We start from the raw sequence: 20,475 nt of genomic DNA on the forward strand, positions 1-20,475 counted from the left end.
AGCAAAGTAAATCAAACCTTCAACTTTCTCATCAATAAAATAAGGATATTATTGGGAATTCCCTGGCAGTCCAATGGTTAGGACTCCACGCTTCCACTGCACGGGGCACGGGTTCGATCCCTGGCTGGGGAACTGAGATCCTGCATGCCACATGGCTCGGCCAAAGGAAAAAAAAATCAAATATTGATTGTCTCAGTCAAACAAGGCTCTTAAAAAAAATAAGGCTATTATTACCATTTTATAAAACTATTTGTTTTCTAAAAGATACGATGTGACCGAGAAGGGACTTAATAACTATAAGTTCCCCACCCCAATACCCTTCTTACCCTAGACTATGCTCAAATCGATTGTGTGAAGCTCCTGGAAAAACATAGTAACCGCCTCCCAACTGCTTAATATATCGCAGGCGCTGAAATTGAGGTGTGTCGATGATTCGGATGAGAAGAGGGTGAAATTCAATGTGACCATGGATAGGATCATTAATCACCTAGAAAATTATAAATTAATGTGAATAACAATACATAACACCATCTAAAATTTTTGTCCAGTCATTCCTATCTACAGTGCAAAGTCAAAGCTATTCATTTTTAAGTAAGAATAATACTAAGGGAAATGACAAGTTATGAATATCTTTACCTTATTTAGGTATCACTACCAGACAAAGCAAGTATATTGGACCTGATGGATTCTAATAATGGATTAATGGATTCTAATAACAGAAGGGTAAAGATTTCAATCTTTCTTTTATGTATATGATTTCATTAGCCTTTAGGAAGTTAGTCTGGTATTCAAGTTAAACATACTCATTCAACACACTCATTCAGATCACATACACTATTTTACCACAGGCACTGTGTCTAATTTTTTGTAAATGTATCTACCCATCACTATAATCCTTCATAAAAAAAAAAAAAACCTCCTACCATGTAGTAAACAATCATAGGCAGGAAGTACTATAAAATTCTACAGCACTTAATGTCTCTAAGAAGTACTTACTTATACTTAGTAAACATACATTTCATAATTATTCATTACTCTAAGCTTAAGCAGGGGCATTAAATATGGGTGAAGATCTTTTTTTTTTTTTTTTTTGCGGTACGCGGGCCTCTCACTGTTGTGGCCTCTCCCGTTGCGGAGCACAGGCTCCAGACGCGCAGGCTCAGCAGCCATGGCTCACGGACCCAGCCGCTCTGCGACATGTGGGATCTTCCTGGACCGGGGCACGAACCCGTGTCCCCTGCATCGGCAGGCGGACTCTCAACCACTGCGTCACCAGGGAAGCCCTATGGGTGAAGATTTAATGCTCCTCTATGTCTCTTTAAATAAAGATAACATCTTTCTTAATTGTCCATAACTGTCTTTTAAAAAGAATGTTTCAGAATAAAAAAAGAAACATGATAAATGATCTAATCCATGATTTTCAAACTGCTTCAAATGGTTTCATGAAGTTCCTAAAAAATGTATGGAATTCTGGGAGGTGAAGGGCCTTGTCTGCCTCATTTACTGCCATATTCTCAGAACCCATCAAACAGCACAGTTCCTGGCACAGAGTAGGAACTCAGACACATTTTAAATGACTACTGTTGAAACATTATTGCAAAGTAATACAGTGTACCAAGTATATTATTATAGTTACAGTGTACCAAGTATATCTTTAATAATACACCAAGAATGATGTCAAAGTATCTCAGCAATAGAAGGATGTTGTAATTCAACCCTGTGAATGTCCTTATCAGAGAAGAAAAAGTTGCACAATTTTTAAATATATGAAAATCATATACTGGTCTATTATTTCTCCCTTATACAAGATCAATGTAACCACGAAACAAATGAGAATCTATCTTTTAAATTAATAAATTAATTTATTTATTTTTGGCTGTGTTGGGTTTTAGTTGCTACACGTGGGCTTTCTCTAGTTGTGCCAAGTGTGGGCTACTCTTCGTTGCAGTACACGGGCTTCTCATTGCGGTGGCTTCTCTTGCTGTGAAGCATGGGCTCTAGGCACATGGGCTTCAGTAGTTGTGGCACGCAGGCTCAGTAGTTGTGGCTCGTGGGCTCTGGAGCGCAGTCTCAGTAGTTGTGGCGCACAGGCTTAGTTGCTCCGCAGCATGTGGGATCTTCCCAGACCAGGGCTTGAACCCGTGTTCCCTGTATTGGCAGGCAGATTCTTAACCACTGCGCCACCAGGAAAGTCCCAAGAATCTATTTTATTTTGAAAAATTATGAAAGAAAAGTCCCATAATCTACTTTTAATCCATTTAAAGATCTAAAAGACTTCACTGTCAATTTTTCAATGGTTAATAACTGTTTTTAAAAGAACTCAATGAAAATTATTTTTAACTTAGTATCATAACACACACTCTCCTTTCAGGTCAAAATGCATCATGAACAGTTTCTCATGTTTTTACAAATCTTAATAATTATCACTGTAATGGCTCTATTTCATTGATGAACCAACATTTTTAAACCACTCCCCTAACACTGGGCTTTGCGAAACTAGAAATTCTATTTAGTCAATTTCATATTCCCTTTGCAACCCTTAGTGTGTATATGTGATATTAAAGTGTTTTGATCACTTTTTTAAATTAATTTTTATTGGGGTATAGTTGATTTACAACGTTGTGTTCGTTTCTGCTGTAAAGCAAAGTGAATCAGTTATACATATACATATATCCACTCTTTTTTAGATTCTATTCCCACATAGGTCATTACAGAGTACTGAGTAGAGCTCTGATCATTGTATATAATCTGTTATTTTTGTTCCTGCAGTATTTTTTTGAGGTATAGTTGACTTAAATATTATATTAGTTTCAGGTTACAACATAGTGATTCAAAATTTTTATAGAATATACTCCACTTACAGTTTTATAATATACTGGCTATATTCCCTGTGCCATACAGTATATCCTTGGAGCTTATTTTATACATAGCAGTTTGTACCTCTCAATCCCCTACTTCTATTTTGCCCCTCCCTCTTCCCTCTCCTAATTGCTAACCCCTCATTTGTTCTCTATTATTCTTGAGTTTTTTTCTGTTGTGCTATATTCATTTGTTTCATTTTTTAGATTCCACACGTAAGTGATAACATACAGTATTTGTCTTTCTCTGACTTATTTCACTAGGAGTAATACCCTCCAAGTCCATCCATGTTGTTGCAAATAGCAAAATTTCACTCTTTATGGCTGAGTACTATTCCATTGTGTATATATATCTTCTTTATCCATTCATCTGTTGATGGACACTTAGATTGCTTCCATATCTTGGCAATTGTAAATAATGCTGCTATGAATATTGCGATACATGTATCTTTTCAAATTAGCATTTGTGTTTTCTTCAGATATATGCCTAGGAGTGGAACTGCTAGATCATATGGTAGTTCTATTTCCAGTTTTTTGAGGAATCTCCATACTGTTTTACACAGTGGGTGTAACAATTTCCATTCCTAGCAAGGGTGTACAAGGGTTCCCTTTTCTCCACACCCTTGCCAACATTTGTTATTTGTGGGCTTTTTGATGATAGCCATTATGACAGGTGTGAGATGATATCTCACTGTGGTTTTGATTTGCATTTTTCTGATAATTAGTGACGTTTAGCATCTTTTCATCTGCCTGTTGGCCATTATGTATGTCTTCTTTGGAAAAACGTCTATTCAGGTCTTCTGTCCATTTTCCTTCTACTAATTTTGGGTTCTGTTTGTTCTTCTTTATCTAGTTCCTTTAGATGTAAGGTTAGCTTATTTGAGATTTTTCTTTTTCCTGAGGTAGGTTTTTATTGCTATAAAGGTCCCTCTTAGAACTGCTTTTGCTGCATCCCTTAGATTTTGGATTGCTGTGTTTTCATTTTCACTTGTCTCCAAGTTTTTTTGATATTTTCCTTGATTTTTTTCAGTGATCCATTCGTTATTTAGTAGCATGTCTAGCCTCCACAGGTTTGTGTTTTTTGCAGTTTTTTTCTTGTAAGTTGATTTCTAGTCTCATAGCATTGTGGTCGGAAAAGACGCTTGACATGATTTCAATTTTCTTAAGTTTACTGAGACTTGTTTTGTGGCCTAGAACGTGATCTATCCTGGAGAGTGTTTCATGTGCACTTGAAAAGAATGTGTATTCTGGGACCTCCCTGGAGGCCCAGTGGTTAAGACTCTGAGCTTCTACTGCAGGGGGTGCGGGTTCAATCCCTGGCCAGGGAAATAAGATCCCACATGCCACACGGCATGGCCAAAAAAAAAAAAATGTGTATTCTGCTGCTTTTGGATGGAATATTCTCTATATATCTGTTACATTCATTTGGAATAATATGTCATTTAACGCCTGTGTTTCCTAATTGATTTTCTGTCTGGATGATCTGTCCATTGGTGTAAGTGGGGTGTTAAAGTTCCTTACTATTATTGTGTTACTGTCAATTTCTCCCTTTATGTCTGTCAATATTTCCTTTATGTATTTAGGTGCTCCTATGTTGGGTACATATATATTTACAGTTGTTATATAACTTCTTTTTGGAGTGATCCCTTGGTCATTATGTAGTGTCCTTCTTTGTCTCTTGTAACAGTCTTTGTTTTAAAGTTTATTTTGTCTAAGTTTTTGTTACCCCGGCTTTCTTTTGCTTTTGCTTTTTTAATATTTATTTGGCTGCACTGGGTCTTAGTTGCGGCACACGGGATCTTCGTCATGGCACGCAGGATCTTTAGTTGCGGCATGCAGGATCTTTTAGTTGTTACATGCGTACCCCGGCTTTCTTTCGATTTCTATTTGCATGGAATATCTTTTTCCATTCTCTCACTTTGTCTGTTTCTTTAGGTCTGAAGTGAGTCTCTTGTAGGCAGTCTATATAAGGGTCTTGTTTTTGTACCCATTCATCCACTCCATGTCTTTTGATTGGAGCATTTGGCCCATTTACATTTAAAGTAATTTTTGATAGGTATGTACTTATTGCCATTTTGTTAACTGTTCGGGGGTTGTTTTTGTATTCTTTTTTGTTCCTTTCTTCTTCCTTTGTTCTCCTCCCTTGTGATTTGATAACTGTCTTTAGCGTTATGTTTGCATTCCTTTCTCTTTTTTGTGTATGTATCTGTTATAGGTTTTTAGTTTGTGCTTACCAGGTTTATATATAGCAATCTATATATATAAATGATTATTTTAAGTTGCTGATCTCTTAATTTCAAATGCCTTTTAACAACCTTACATTTTTACTCCCCTCCTGCTGTGAGTACTGTTTTTAGTGTCATATTTTACATCTTTTTGTTTTGTGTATCCCTTAACTACTTACTGCAGATATAGATGATCTTACTTTTGCCTTTTAACCTTCCTCCTAGTTTTGTACGTGGTTGATTGAATACCTTCACTGTATATTTGCCTTTACTAATGAGCTTTTTACTTTCATAATTTTCATGTTTCTAGTTGTGGCCTTTTCTTTTTTGCTTAGAGAAGTGCCTTTAGCATTTCTTGTAAAGCTGGCTGTGGTGATGAACTTATTTAGGTTTTGCTTATCTATAAAACTTGATTTCTCTATCAAATCTTACTGAGAACCTTGCCAGGTAGGTTCTTGGTTCTTGATATTCTACCACTCTCTTCTGGCCTGCAGAGTTTCTGCTAATAAGTCAGCTAATAGTCGACGGGAGTTCCTGCATACATAACTTGTTGCTTGTGCCTTGCTGCTTTTAATATTCTCTCTTAGTCTACTGCTGATTCCTTCTAGTGTATTTTTCATTTCAGTTATGGTATTCCTCATCCGTGCTTGGTTCTTCTCCATATTTTCTAACTCTTTGTTAAAAATTTCTAACATCTCACTCTGTGAATCCATTCTTCTCCTGAGTTCTTTGATCTTATTTACTATCATTACCTTCAACTCTTTATCAGCTAGATTGTCTATCTCCACTTCACTTAGTTCTTTTGAGGTTTTATTTTGTTCAAATAAAATAAACATATTTTATTTAGTTTGGAACATATTCCTCTATTGTCTTGTTTAGTTTGGAACATATTCCTCTACTGTCTCATTTTGCCTAAATTGCTGTTTTTATTTCTACGTATCTGATATGTTGGTTATGTTTCCTGACCTTGGAGAAGTGGCCTTTTGTGGGAGACGTCCTATGTGTCCCAGCAGCGCACTCCCCTCTGGTCACTAGGGTTATATGTTCTAGGGATGCCCCCAGTGTGAGCTGCATGGGTCCTTCTGTTGTGGTGGGCTGACTACTGTGGGTGGTCTGATAGGCATGGCTGGCACCCCAATTTGCTTGGTTGCCAGGCCCTACCTTGTGTGGAGGCTGCTAGCCACTGGTTGGCAGGGCTGGGTCACAAGGTGGCTGGCTGCAGAACCCCAGGGGATCCTGGGGCTACTGCTAGCTCACTGGTGGGCAGAGCCAGGTTCTGAGATGAGTGGTTGTGAGGCTGAGGTTCCTGAATCTGGTGTTGGCCTGCTGGTGGGTGGGGCCAGTTCTTAACACTGCTGGTTGTGAGTTCCAGGGTGTCCCGAAGCTGGTGCTAGCCTGCTGGTGAGTGGGGATGAATTCCAGGGTGGCTGGCTGAGGAGTCCAAAGTACCTCAGAGCTGGTGTTGGCTTGCTGATGGGTGGGTCCAGGGGCTGGGGCGTCACAGGGCTGTTGTCAGCCTGCTGGTGGGCAGGCGCAGGGCCCAGGGTGGGTCCTAGGCTACTGCCAGCTCACTGGTGGGTGGAGCTGGTCCCGAGGTCTCTGGATGCAGGGCCCTGGGGGTCCCGAAGCTGACAGTCTGCTGATGGGTGGGCCTGGATCCCAGGGCTGCTGACGGAGGCACCCAAGGTGCCCCAGAGCTGGAGCTGGCCTACTGGTGGGCAGGGTTCAGAGGTAGGGCCCCTGGACTGCTGATGTGTTGGCTGGGTCCTGACAGGGCAGGCTGTGGGGCTGCAGTGGTCCTGGGGCCCGTGTCTGCCCTCTGGTGGGCAGGATCAGGGTCTAGGAGCTCCTGGGACTGGTGCCCCCCTACTGGTGGGTAAAACTGGGTCCTGGGGCTAGTGCTGGCCCAATGGCGGGGGCACAGCTGGATTCTGGGGTCCCTGGCTGCAGGACCCAGGGGTCCCAGAGCTGGGGGTGTGGGGCTGGTTCCTGACACAGCTGGCTGTAGGGTCAGGGTTGTCCTGAAGCTTGTGTCAGCCCACTGGTGAGCGGGGCCAGATCCTTGGGTGCCTGGCTAAGGTGCCCAGGGTGTCTCAGAGCTGGTGTCTCCCAGTGTTATTTAATATAATCTACTCCTTCTATAGTCACATGGTCTACTTACTTATCACTTTTAAAGGTATATGATATTCTGTTGTGTTACTAGCCAAGCAGGATGAAACAATTCTATTGCCTTCTGTATATGCCAAGCACTGAGGATGAGGGATGAATAATTACCATTCCTGCCCCCAGGAAAAATAATAGAATCTATTTGTAGAGTAGTGGGGAAAGAGAATGGGGAAAAAGAAACAAAAGAAGGAGTGGTCAGTTCTACCCTGAAGAAAGGGGAACAGGAACCCTCAGAAAAAGATTCAGAGGTGGTGATTCTATAATTTCACACATATTAGGTAGACATTTCACTGTTTTAAAATTCTGTTTTAAAAAGACCAGGGACTTTCCTGGTCGTCCAGTGGTTAGGACGCTGCGCTTCCACTGTGGGGAGGGCACAGGTTAGATCCCTGATCAGGGAACTAGGATCCCCAAAGCCACACAGCATGGCCAAAAAAAAAAAAAAAAATCACCAATACATTTGACAAATTAGTGCCTACTATGTCAAACACTGCACTTCATCCTCACTATTATGCAATTCCTGGTTTCAGAGGCCAATTGAACTAAATTTAGCATGAAGAAAACTAAGCCAAGAATAAGAGGTTATAGTCTTCGGTTAGGCAATGGTTTCTTAGATATGACACCAAATGCATAAGAGACAAAAGCAAAAATAGATACACTGGACTATATCAAAATTTAAAACTTTTGTGCTCCAAAGAACACCATCAAGAAACTAAAAAGAGGGGACTTCCCTGGTGGGATGGTGGTTGAGAATCCGCCTGCCAATGCAGGGGACACGGGTTTGATCCCTGGTCTGGGAGGATCCCACATTCTGTGGAGCAACTAAGCTCGTGCGCCACAACTACTGAGCCTGTGCTCTAAAGCCTGTGCTCTGCAATGAAAAGCCCATGCACTACAATGAGGAGAGGCCCCTGCTCACCAAAACTAGAGAAAGCCTGCGCACAGCAACGAAGACCCAATGCAGCCAAAAATAAATAAATAAACACATTTACAAAGAAGCAATACTGATTAAAAAAACAAAACTAAACTAAACTAAAAATATAGGGAATTCCCTGGTGGTCCAGGGGTTAGGACTCTACGCTTCCACTGTTGGGAGCCCAGGTTCAATCCCTGGTCAGGGAACTAAGAGCCCGCAAGCCTCATGATGTGGTCTAAATAAATAAATAAAAAGACAGTAAAAAGATAATCCAGAGGATGGGAGAAAATATTTGCATATTATATATTTAATAAGAGAATTGTATCCTGAATATATAAAGAACTGTTACAATTTAAATTAGATTGTGGTGATGACTGAACAACCTTGTGAACTTTCTAAAAAACACTGACTTGTATATTTAAAATGAGTGAATAAAAGAAAATATCTGTGTGTAACTGAGTCACTTTGCTGTACAGCAGAGATTGGCACGACATTGTAAATCAAGTACACTTCAATAAAAAATAAAATAAAATAAAATAAAATGAATGAATTGCAAGGTATGTGAATTATATCTCACTAAAGCTGTTTTTATTTTAAAAAAAAAAGGGTTAAAAAAGGTAACTAACACCCCATTGTAAAGCAATTATACTCCAATAAAGATGTTAAAAAAAAAAGGTAGATGCCAAATTAGGGTAGGAATTAATTCTTTGTTCAACTGTACTGCTGATGAAGCTAAGGTCAAAAAAGGTATCAATTTCATTACTAGACAGTGACTCACCGACTCAAGTACTTAGTAGCTTTAAGATCTATTTTCAATGACTATAGTTTACATATGAGGTTAAACAATTTTGTTTTTAATGAAAAATAGAAAAAATAAATAAAAGCGGGCAAATGAAACTACTGACTGCCTTGAAAATTACTTCAAAAAGATTTTTTGTTGCAAACTGTGAAAATGTGACCTCAGAGATTATCTGAGATGATCTCAACTAATGAAGAAAACTCATCTTATCTCTGCCCTGCCTGATGAGAACACCCATGCTGCTGCTATTGAGAAAGGACAAAAAAGAATGCAGGACAGCAACTGTCGCCCAATTGCAGGACAAAATATTTAGATATCATCTTTGGTAAGTGATTCTTCTATTTACTTCTTCATAAAAATGAAGTATTTTAATATTAGGTAACATTTTCAAAAAGGGCTACGATTTGATCATTCCTCAAATAACAGATTTGCTCTAAGAACAACTACTTTGTCTGTAAAAGAAGATTCTTGTAGAATTGAACCAAACACACTTATTAAATATCTTCAAACACGATTTTCAATGAAAAATAAGCAGACTAACTTGTAACAGTAAAATTGAAATTCATGTGCTCATAGGATCTGAGATAACTCAATACATAAAACACCTCTGATGAAAAGTGCAAAAGATGACTGTGTAAAAGGAGAATGAGACCCCATGCCCTCTTCCAGGTCTGAAACTAAGTTTTCTTACCCTATAGATGTCAAAAGCATAAACAGTGTGGTACATTTCCTGTCACCAACCAATCAAGAAACATTTCTTTAATTACGGTATTAGAACCATCCTGAAGAGCTTGTGAAAAATGCACATTCCTGGGTCTCTACTGTAAGTTCCCAGAATCAGAATTTCTGAGATGGGAGCTAGGCAGTTGACTGCTTGTTAAAATGATTCTTGGGACACTGAGTGTGAAAAACAGGGCTTTTGAAATGTCTGGAAGGGGATGGGGGATAAGAAATAAACAGTTATTGATAGATCAAATTTTAGGCATATATCTGTTCTTTGGTCTACTGTTTGACAAAAAAGTTCACCAAAACTGATAAGTAATTTTAATTTAAAAGTTATTCTATGACTAAGGGGTAACTAGGGCTATATGTGTCGATATGGATAGTTCTCAAAAATATAACATTATATGAAAGCTTAGAAGGTTACTTCTAATAAAATGAAATTCCATTTATAAATGTTTAAAAAATATGTAAAACAATACTATACACTGTTTATGGCTATATATACACATGTAGTAAAAATCTAAAAAAACATTCAAGAAAATGATTAAACACTTGGGGAAAAAAGGATGGAAACAGAATTCAAGAGGGGTACAAACGAGGCCTTCTACTGTTTCTAATATTTTGTTCTAAAAATAATAGATCTGAAGCAAATTAGGCAAAATGTTAAGATTTGAGAAGCTGGGCAGTAGTCTATCTATGCTTTTCTGTGTGCTTAAAATATTTTAGTTTTTCTCGTGGTTATTTTAGAAAATGCAGAAAGTTTAGGAAAGTAAAAACCCATTACTCACAATCCCGTTACTGAAAAGAGATTTCTTTCCATTCTTTTCAAAATGAATTCTACATAATTGAGTTATATCACTTTATATTAAAAAAATAATAAACTCAGATTCCTCTTACCTTCATTGTATAAACATGAGTTTGATCCAGTTGTTGGATATTATTAAGCAGCTTTATTCTCTTCCCATAGGAACTAAAATTATAACAGGATAAGCAAATCTATCATTATTTGCTAAATAATAATCCCTGGAGTATATAATAGTATATAATCAACTGTAGGTTGTTAGAATAGAAGTCAGATTAAAAGGAACAGTTAATAATTCAAACATACTCCTATTAGAAACCCTCTCCCTTCCTTTGCTTCTAAGACATGAAACTCTTCTGCCCTCAATCCTCTTCTCTCTTGGTAAATTCAGACTTCAACACCTCTCATACCTATATCACTGAATGCTCAATTTACACTTCAAACTTATTTTAACCTAATTGAGGCCAACATCTACCCTCATGATCCTAAATTTGCATGGCTCACGTAAGCGAAATCTCAAGATAGGTAAGTCCCTTTGAAGTAGAGCACAGTGATAATGAAAAAGGTTTTTGGAATCAGGCAGAACTGACTCACATCTGCACGTGGAATCTATATGATCTTGGAAAAGTTACTTAACCTTTTTTGGTACACTGACGTTCTCATCTATAGCACAGAGATAATACTATCTCCCTCACAGGGCTGGAGAGGGATTAAACAGTGTGTCCGGCACTGAGGATACAAAAGACTCAGTTCCTGCCCTCAAGAACTATAGGAGAATTTTAACTATGATTACAGATGTTATAGAAATTATTATTGATGTTAAATTCAATATTTATCCCATCAGCAGTGTTTTAAGGACAAGAATCTAGGAGTTTATTAGTATAACCAAGCGGTGAGTATGTGAACAAAGTTATCTAACTAAACTGGGCAAAGATGTTACATATAGGAAGACTACATTTGTTTGACAAACTGAGCCTTTGTCATATCAAAATAACTTTCAAAGTGAAATAATCATTGCTTACATCAACTAAGAAACAGTCACATCAAATGCAAATGTCTAGAATACAATGAAAGGAAACGCAGGACAATGTAAGACTTCTTGGCAGGGGTGGCTGTCAGTCACGTGATCAGTCCATGAATAGATTTTTAAAACTCTTTATAGTGATGAGTTGCAAAGTTCCAAGTTTGACTTATGAGCATCAGGTATGAATTATGCATGAATCAAGTATATATGGTTTTAGCTTCATTTATACCTATTGTCCTCTATTAGTAATTACTCATAATGCTCCAGTCTTGAGAAAGAATTTAATAGGAATTAAACAACTCAAAATCCTATAATTCACTTTCTTGCTCCATTTACACTTACTAATTGGTCTAGGCATGTTAGCCTGGTACCTGGCTGAAGCAGGAGGCAAGGGGTTAGCCTTTATCAATCCTTTAGCTAATTAGACTGAAATGTAAATCTTTTGCTAAAAGTCCTAGATAGACTTGGAGCCAGAAGTACTACAATTGACCTCTATGTTGTCCCCCAAGACCCACAGTAACTACAGAATCTAAGAATGATTTTTTTGGAATGTACAGAAGCATCATTACAGCTGATAAATCATTAAAGCAGCATAGCTTGTGTTTTACTATTCCCCTACCCTCATCAGTTTGAAATAACAAGCATAGGGAAAGGCCAGGCTCCAAGAAGTACTTTAAGGCAGAGCTGTAACTGACACAGGTTAAGTATAGTTGCACAGTGGAGCATAACCAAGAATCACAGCATAAAATAATACCAAACCTAAACCAACCTCACAGCCCAGTCTTTTCCTCAACTGATACTCAGTATTCATCACTTAATTAGAACTCAAAAAGAAACTACTGTATTCATAAAGAAATCACATGGGGGGGTGGGCAAAATGGGTGAAGGGGCTTCAAGAGGTACAAACTTCCAGTTATAAAATAAATAAGTCATGGGAATGTAATGTACTCCATGATGACTATAGTCAATAATGTTGTAGTGCATGTTTAAAATTGCCAAGTGATGGTATACAATTTATGTTTTAAGCAGGGCAAGAAAATTTAAGCATAACATGTTCCCTGCTTGTACTGGGCCCTCCCTAACGTGCAATGTGCATTATACATTAACCAGACCTCCTCAAAGTTGGGAATGCCTGCTCAACTGTAAAAAACAATGCTTTTTTCCTTCTTCTGATGCCAACAATGTAACTCCTTAGAAGATTAATTTTTCCTTTCCTAATCCTGTAAGGGATCTTGGTGACATACTGTGCCTATGTGCAGATCTGGACTATGTATCTTTGGTGAACTTTACATAAAATGTCAGTGTGTCACTTTGATGTGCAATCTGTTTTCTCGAAAATGTATATGACTGTTCCTTTGACTTCTAACAGGCAGAAGAGTCCTCAGAGTTTTCTAAAAGACTGTCTCTTGGGTTATAATCCTCAGGTTGGCTTGAATAAAACTCTCTATTTCTCATTTAGATCGAATATTGATTAATTTTTTGTTGACCCAAGAGAGTAAATCTGTTTTTTGTTGTCTTTTGTTTTGTTTTGTTTTTTTGCACAGCTTGCAGGATCTTAGTTTCCTGATCAGGGATCGAACCCTCACCCTTGGCAGTGAAAGCACAGACTCCTAACCACTGGACTGCCAGGGAATTCCGAAGAGAGTAAATCTTAAAAGTCCTCATCACAAGAAAAAAAATGTCTTTGTAATTTTGTATGGTGACAGAGGGTACTAGACTTATTGTGGTAATCACTTCGCAATATATACGAACATTGAATCATTACATTGTACACCTGAAACTAATATGTCAATTATACCTCAATAAAAATATTTAATTTTTTTTAAAAAATCACTGATTAAAGTATATTTAAAAAGCCACCCAAAACCTGGAGGTGTTTTTGTTTTGGCAAAGGCTATGGCAAAATAAATACTTTAAACAAAGATTTGGGCCAGAATAGTTGGACTACAGTAAGATTTTATTTCCATATTTCTTCATTTCTGAAATCTACTGTTTCTTACAACTGATGTGTACATTTAATGTGACAATATTTCTTATTTTTTTAGAAAAATCTTTTACCATCATCAGTTAATCATAAAACTGAGGAAATACAGGAGTACTTGTCTAAACTGGATTCCCCCTAGAAAGCAGAGTGTAGGACAAGAGCATGCATACAGTTAATTTATTTTGGATGTGAATCCTGGGATATGGAGCAGAGGGCTAGAAAAGGTGAAACAGGAAACGAGGGGAAAATAATGCAAGGGTACATTAATAAGTTGGTTGCACTGGACGACTGTGAACAACTTCAACGGATCCCACTGAAATCCTCAAAGGCAGCTCTGTCCAGGAGAACTTTGTCATGATGGAAATATTCTATATCTGCCCTGTTCAGCATGGTAGCCACCAGCCATAAGTGGCTACTGAGCACCTGAATTATGGATAGTATAACTGAGAAATTAAAATTTTCACTTCATTTAATTTTAATTAATTTTAACACATAGGTAGTGGCTGCTGCATAGGAAAACACAGCTCTAAGGGCTACTGCAGAATCCACCTCAGAGTTAAGAGGTGGGCACAAAAAGACATGACATATAGTGTTCCTTTTGGAATTTTTACTATTTTGTTAACTCATGTGTCCCAAGTTCCTGGAAGAATGCCTAACGCATAATGAGCCCTCCATAAATATTTGTTGAATAAATCAACAGCATTTGGGTCCACAAAGTATATGGTTCCCTTTAAAAGCAAAACTCTATTAGAAAAAATTCCATTCAGTTCAAACAATAAGCTACTATTATACATAAGAAATAGGTAGTAAGCGGGACTTTGGGGGGACAGAAGGGGCTGATACATAATTATGAAAGAGGCAAGATTAGGTTCCCAAGGATTCTGACCCAAAGGAGGCTTATTAAAAGTCAGTAAAATGTTCTAAAGTAATCTTTCCCTCAATCTACTTGCATTATCAATTACTAAACAACAGTGCATGAAGTAATTCAGTATGATCTTTTGTTCTGATTCTTTGGTTACTGTTTCCACAAACAACACTTAGCTAAGTGGAATTCCAGAAGAAAAGACCACATTTTACCACTGTTGCCAATTCCCTAATAGAAACAAAGTCTCTACTTTAAGGAAGGTTTAAATATTGATTGGATCTTCAACTGAGATATTTAAAGTGGACTTACACAAATCTAGACCCTAGAATCTCCAGTCACATATAGGGATCTCAACCTACATATATAATTTATGAAGGGCTTAACATGTGCTAATCACTCTACATACAATGTCTCATTATTATTATCCATTTCACAGGTGCAGAAACTGAAGGGTTAAATAAATTGTCCCAAATCATACATCTGAAAAGTGCCAAACTACTTTGGATAGTGTCTTTAAATCTAATACCAGGGAAGCATTCCAGCCTTAAGTAGCTCTAGAAAGACCTAGAAATATACTCAAGATAGGGTTGTAGCCTTGATTTTTCTTGCCAACATTTTTTTCCTATCAATTCTTCTACATTTTCTGGAGTGTATAATTCAATTATTCTGAACTTGAGAGTAAAAAGTTGGTCACTACAAACTTCATGAAGGCTTATTAGCAAAATTTTTAAAAACAGGAATCATTAGTAATATTTAACATAGGATTTGCACAGCAAAAACAAATAAAAACAACTCTTAGACAGCAGGTGTGGTATTCTGTTTTAAAACCTGTGCAGATTTAAAATGAGGACACTTAATATCAGCAATCTTGGGCTTTGTCTCTTCAGTGTGAATAAAAAGGTCTTAAGTATGCTTGGCTACAATGTGAATTTTATCATTCTTACCTTATTCCAAGGTCTTCAAGAAGAGACTCATCAAGAAAGGGCAGTATTGAACCTGTGATTTTCTTCTCTATGGAAGAAAAGGGAGGGAAAAAAATGAATGATTTCAATATTCACAGCACATGCTTTTGATTTCTTTCAATTTGGATCCACCAGAATTTACTCAGATCAACATTTTTTTGAGCACCCAGTACTGGCAACAAACTGTGCCAAGTACCACATTTTTGATTGCTACTTGGAAAGTCTTAATTTTATTTATTTTTAATTTCTTTTTTTAAATAAATTTATTTATTTTTGGCTGCATTGGGTCTTCGTTGCTGCGCACGGGCTTCCTCTAGTTGCGGTGAGTGCTGGCTACTCTTCGTTGTGGTGCAAGGGCTTCTCACTGGGGTGGCTTCTCTTGTTGCAGAGCACGGGCTCTAGGTGCGTGGGCTTCAGTAGTTGTGGCGTGCGGGCTTCAGTAGTTGTGGCACGCGGGCTCAGTAGTTGTGGCTTGCAGGCTCTAGAGCACAGGCTCAGTAGTTGTGGCATATGGACTTAGTTGCTCCGCGGCATGTGGTATCTTCCCGGACCAGGGCTCAAAGCTGTGTCCCCTGCATTGGCAGGAGGATTCTTAACTACTGCGCCCCAGGGAAGCCCGGAAAGTCTTAATTTTAATTTGATAACTATACCAAGAGGATTTTTTTGATAAACCAGGTAAAATTTTTTAAATTATTTGAGTAAATTATTTGTAGGGAAGTCCAGCTGCAAAACTGGCAGCTTCTTCCTGAAACAGGTGAGGTTTGGGGTGGGGCGGGGAAAGAAATGTCAGTCTATTGTTAGAATAGTCAGGTCAAAACCATAGCCTGAGGGATGCTCCACAAGTTGACTTAGTTCTAAAACCTCCAAAGAAAGCACACAATCTGTTTAGTAAGGCTTATATACATTAAAAATATTTATTTATTTATTTATTTATTTTGGCTGCATTGGGTCTTCTTTGCTGCACATGGGCTTTCTCTAGTTGTATCGAGCGGGGGCTACTCTTCGTAGTGGTGTGCGGGCTTCTCATTGCAGTGTCTTCCCTTGTTGCAGGGCACGGGCTGTAGGCACATGGGCTCAGTAGTTGTGGCTCACAGGCTCTAGAGCGCAGGCTCAGTAGCTGTGGTTCACGGGCTTAGTTGCTCCAGGGATGTGGGGTCCTCCCAGACCAGGGCTCAAATCCGCATCCCCTGCATTGGCAGGCGGATTCTTAACCACTGTGCCACCAGGGAAGTCTCACATGGTTTATTTTTCTTTATCTTTCTATATAGTTAATTCCAGATCTTCCTGACCTCAGATTCCAGAACACTGGACTATTTTCAAACAAACAAAAGTCTTTCTAAAGGTAACAAGAGAAAATGAGGATGTAATTTTCCAGAAAGAAAAAAACATTTAAATGAAAATGGCATTTTGGGGGGTGTTTTTCAAGCATAAAAAATATTCAATATAAAAAATCCAAACAATATAAAGTATAAAATATCAACTTACTCATATTCTCCTAATAATCATTAATATTTTAGATAACAAAATTCAAGACATTTACTTATGCAATTATATAATTTTACACAAATGAAATTATGTTGTTTATAATCTATTTTTCCCAACTAATAGGTCATAAAGATCTTTCTTGTCAATTATTAACAATTATTAATGATGTAGTTTCATCATTTTTAATGGTTGTCTTTTATTCCACAATACAGATGTACCATAACACATTTAACCAATTTCTTCTGAACCTTATGCTCCTCACCACTAAAATGAGTATAACTGAACCTATGTCACATAGTTATTGTAAAGATTTTATAAGATGAAACATGAAGTGCAGAGAATAGTACTTCACGCAAAGTAAATGCTCCATAAATTGTTAATCATCAATATTACTTACTATTATTATCAATGGATATTTAGACCATTTCTACTTTTTTGCTATTTATAACTAGTGGTTAGAAGAATAATCTTGAATATATTTCTTTGGACAGTGTACAAATGTTTCTGTAAACTCCTACAAGTAAAATTTTCTATAAGTAAAAAGGTATTCCCAAACTGTCCAGGGTTAAGCAAATTGATACTTCCATCAACTTTATTGGATTACCAATCTTTAAATATTTTTCCATTTAAATTTTAAAATCAGTGTTTTTAAAATTACTGTTAAGACTGAATGTTTTTTTTCTGTTTTTATTGGCTGCTTGTCAATTGTTCTTGTGTTTTGCTCATTTTCCTACTGGGGTGTTTTTTTCCTTGTTCTTAGTTGACTTTATAACTTTGGTTATGTTCTCCATTTTTTTTCTTTTCTCACTGGTTTGTTTATTCCCTTATTGTTGAGGGAAATCCAATGTATTTTGATGAGAACACTTGTTAAGGTATAAGTGGCATGAATTCTGGAGTCCAAAGACCTAACTTTAAAATCCAGCTCTGAAAAAAAAAAAAAAAAAAAAAATCCAGCTCTGCTTTTTTCTAGTTGTGTGGCCTTTGAATCTCAAACACATCATCTACTAAAAAATACACATTACAGTCTCTAAATTCCTGTGAAACTGTATTCCAAAATGAGGAAAGGGACCCAGCACCTGTGCTTAGTTTTGTCAAATAAAAACAAATTTGGACTTGCAAGCTGCTGTGTATAAAACAGATAAAAAACAAGGTCGTACTGTATAGCACAGGGAACTACATTCAACACCTTGTAATAATCTATAACAGAAAAGAATCTGAAAAAGACTACACACACACACACACACACACACACACACACACACACACACATCACTTTTCTGTATACCAGAAACTAATACAACATTGTAAATTAACTATACTTCAATTTAAAAAATCTGGACTTAGATAGGGACAGACTCTAATTAGGGAGAAAATTATTGCAATAGGGAGAACGTTCTGACCTCAGAAATCTGCAAGTGGCTCAAAATCAAAAGGTTTTTTTTGGTTGGTTTGTTTGTTTTTTAATAGGATAAAGTAGGAGCAAGCAGAGATAAGCAGAATCTTTGGAGAGGAAGTGACCCCAGTCTGACAGGACATTGGCTGTGGTCAGCCAGTTCTTAGGAGAAATTGATCAGGGAGCAGTAAGAAATTAGCAACTGTGAACACTTGGTCAGTTTTTACCAATTTAAAGCATGTAATGTCTTCTAGTATTAGACTGTGGTTCAAGAGAACAGATCATTCTGAAGACTGATGAATTAATCTACAGGACACCACTGAAATAGGCAGCCAACAATATAGCCAATCACATTTTGAAGACATAAAACTACTTCATCCCCACCTACTGCTACTCAAAAGAAAAATTCCACCCCAGAAGGGGAGGAAAACCAAGGCGGGGTGTGTGTGTGGGGGTGTGTGGGGTGTGAGGCGGGGCGGTGGTGCTAGGGAAAAAGAGAAGTGCAATTTCCTTCACCCATCAAGCTATCTTTACGTCTTGAACACTTCTTTAGTTCCTCCCACCCAGCCTAAGCAAACAGGGTTCCACCCCCCCAACTGCAAAAGTTTACTGCATTTGCAAATCACACCACTTTTCTATTGAACACTTCAGAGGGTAAAGCAGAGGTCAAACTTCATCCCCCTTACGGGAAGTTGAGTAGATTTCAAGTGGATGGATGCTTGAACTTAAGCCAGTAAAGTCGCTTAAAACTCACAACCTACAGGCCAAGTTGTGGGCACCTGGGAGTTCAGTGGTCAACCGAACCACCCCAGGGTTCAGATTTAGCGAGGGAAACTTTTGGAGAACAAAACATGATCTTTACTAAGCTCTGCAAGTACAGTCATCACGCATGTATTGAGTCCTACCCGGACGCTACGGTAAGGCGATGCGGATTCAGAGATTAACAGAAAAGTTCTTTCCCGGTTAGACAAACCCCGAGTTGGGAGGGGAGTGGAGGAAACAAACTTTAAAGCACCCAAATATACTCTCACGTGGCAAGTGTTCAGGGAGCTGCATCAGCAGAGGGGGGTTTCCCGAGCCTGGTGCGCTTGAATGACAGCAACCCTCCCACCAAGGGTCTTCTAACTAAAAAAGGAACCTGAGTCCCGCCTGTCCGGCGCTGGGGTGCCAAGTTCCTGAAGAAGCCCACCAGAGTTAGACCAGCTGCCCCCTCCCCGCCCCAGGTTCACAACCCCCTAAGTCCGCTCCCTTCCTACGGGTCCGCAACGCCAGACGCCCCATTTCTCCTCCCTCCATCTCAGGGTATCCCTCCTGGGCGCCGCCCCTCAGGTCCACCCCTGCGGGTGCCTCCCGCGTCAAGGTTCTCTCCCCCGCCTCAGGCAACCTTCTCCGAGGGCTCGCAGCCTCAGGTTTCCGTTCTCCGCCTCAGGTCATCCCTCCTGGGCGCCCCCGCCTCAGGTCCACCCCTTCGGGTGCCTCCCGCGTCCGGTCTCCCTCGGCCGCTCTGGCTCCTCTCTGAGGCCCCCACGCTCACGGCCTCAGGGAGCCCTCTCTCAGGCCCGGCTGTCGCGACCTCGGGTCGCCGGCCCCCGGCCCCTCACCCCTACAGCCCTGCTACCTCGGCAGCGTTCCAGCAGTCCAGAATCGCTGAAGCCACAGTCCCTTAGGAAGGAGCACACCTGCTCCGGGCCCCAGGTCCGGTGGTCGGGGTGAAGGTCGGGGCTCGGGGACCTCTCTGTGTCTGCGGGAGGGGTGTTTGGCGGGGTTCTCGGGCTGCCATCGCGCCGGGGCCGCTTGGGGGGCTTCTGCGAGTCGGCACTCTGCATGGCTACACCCAGCGCCCCGCGCGGCACAGTCAAGAACCCCGGCGCCCGACCCGCGCGCAGGCGCACTCGCAGCTCAGTGGCGGCGGCGGCGAGGCAGCTTAGTACTGCCAGCCTACTGGCCGGCCGCGCAGGCGCACTGACAGCTCAGACCTTGGGGCCAGGCAGGCCACCCGCTTCAGGCCCCCAACCCCCAGTCCCGGCGCAGGCGCAGTGACCGCCCAATGACCCTTAACCCCACCCCGGGGTTTACGCTAAAGCGAGTGAGTAGAAGCAGAACTAAGAGTGGTGCTGATAAGCGCGGGGGTCGGGGAAGAGTGTGCCCAGGACATCCCACTACAGTCTGGAGCAGGGGCTCTTCTGGTGAACTGAACTTCACATGAGTACCCCAGGCTTACCCTTGGCCGTGTTGGTAAAAGGACTACTACTACTACCACTACTAAAGCCAGT

General features: G+C 39.6%; 1 protein-coding gene across 2 annotated transcripts in view; it reads right to left on the reverse strand.

Annotated features, from left to right (window-relative positions):
* The window catches only part of SAMHD1 (SAM and HD domain containing deoxynucleoside triphosphate triphosphohydrolase 1), a 62,862-nt gene extending 42,754 nt beyond the window's left edge, over window positions 1-20,108 (reverse strand). Inside the window, exons 1-4 of one of the 2 annotated variants that reach the window (XM_067708069.1) lie at window positions 19,821-20,107; window positions 15,307-15,373; window positions 10,585-10,657; window positions 327-487 (exon numbers count right to left, since the gene is read on the reverse strand). In XM_067708069.1, coding sequence (XP_067564170.1) covers window positions 327-487; window positions 10,585-10,657; window positions 15,307-15,373; window positions 19,821-20,028 — 509 coding nt within the window. In that variant the 5' untranslated portion in view covers window positions 20,029-20,107. Of the gene's footprint in view, window positions 1-326; window positions 488-10,584; window positions 10,658-15,306; window positions 15,374-19,820 lie in introns of both variants that reach the window. The other variant, XM_067708070.1, reaches the window with a different exon arrangement.
* Window positions 20,109-20,475: the final 367 nt, after the last annotated feature.

Source organism: Pseudorca crassidens, chromosome 15 (assembly GCF_039906515.1).
Source record: "Pseudorca crassidens isolate mPseCra1 chromosome 15, mPseCra1.hap1, whole genome shotgun sequence".
Lineage (NCBI taxonomy): Eukaryota > Metazoa > Chordata > Mammalia > Artiodactyla > Delphinidae > Pseudorca > Pseudorca crassidens.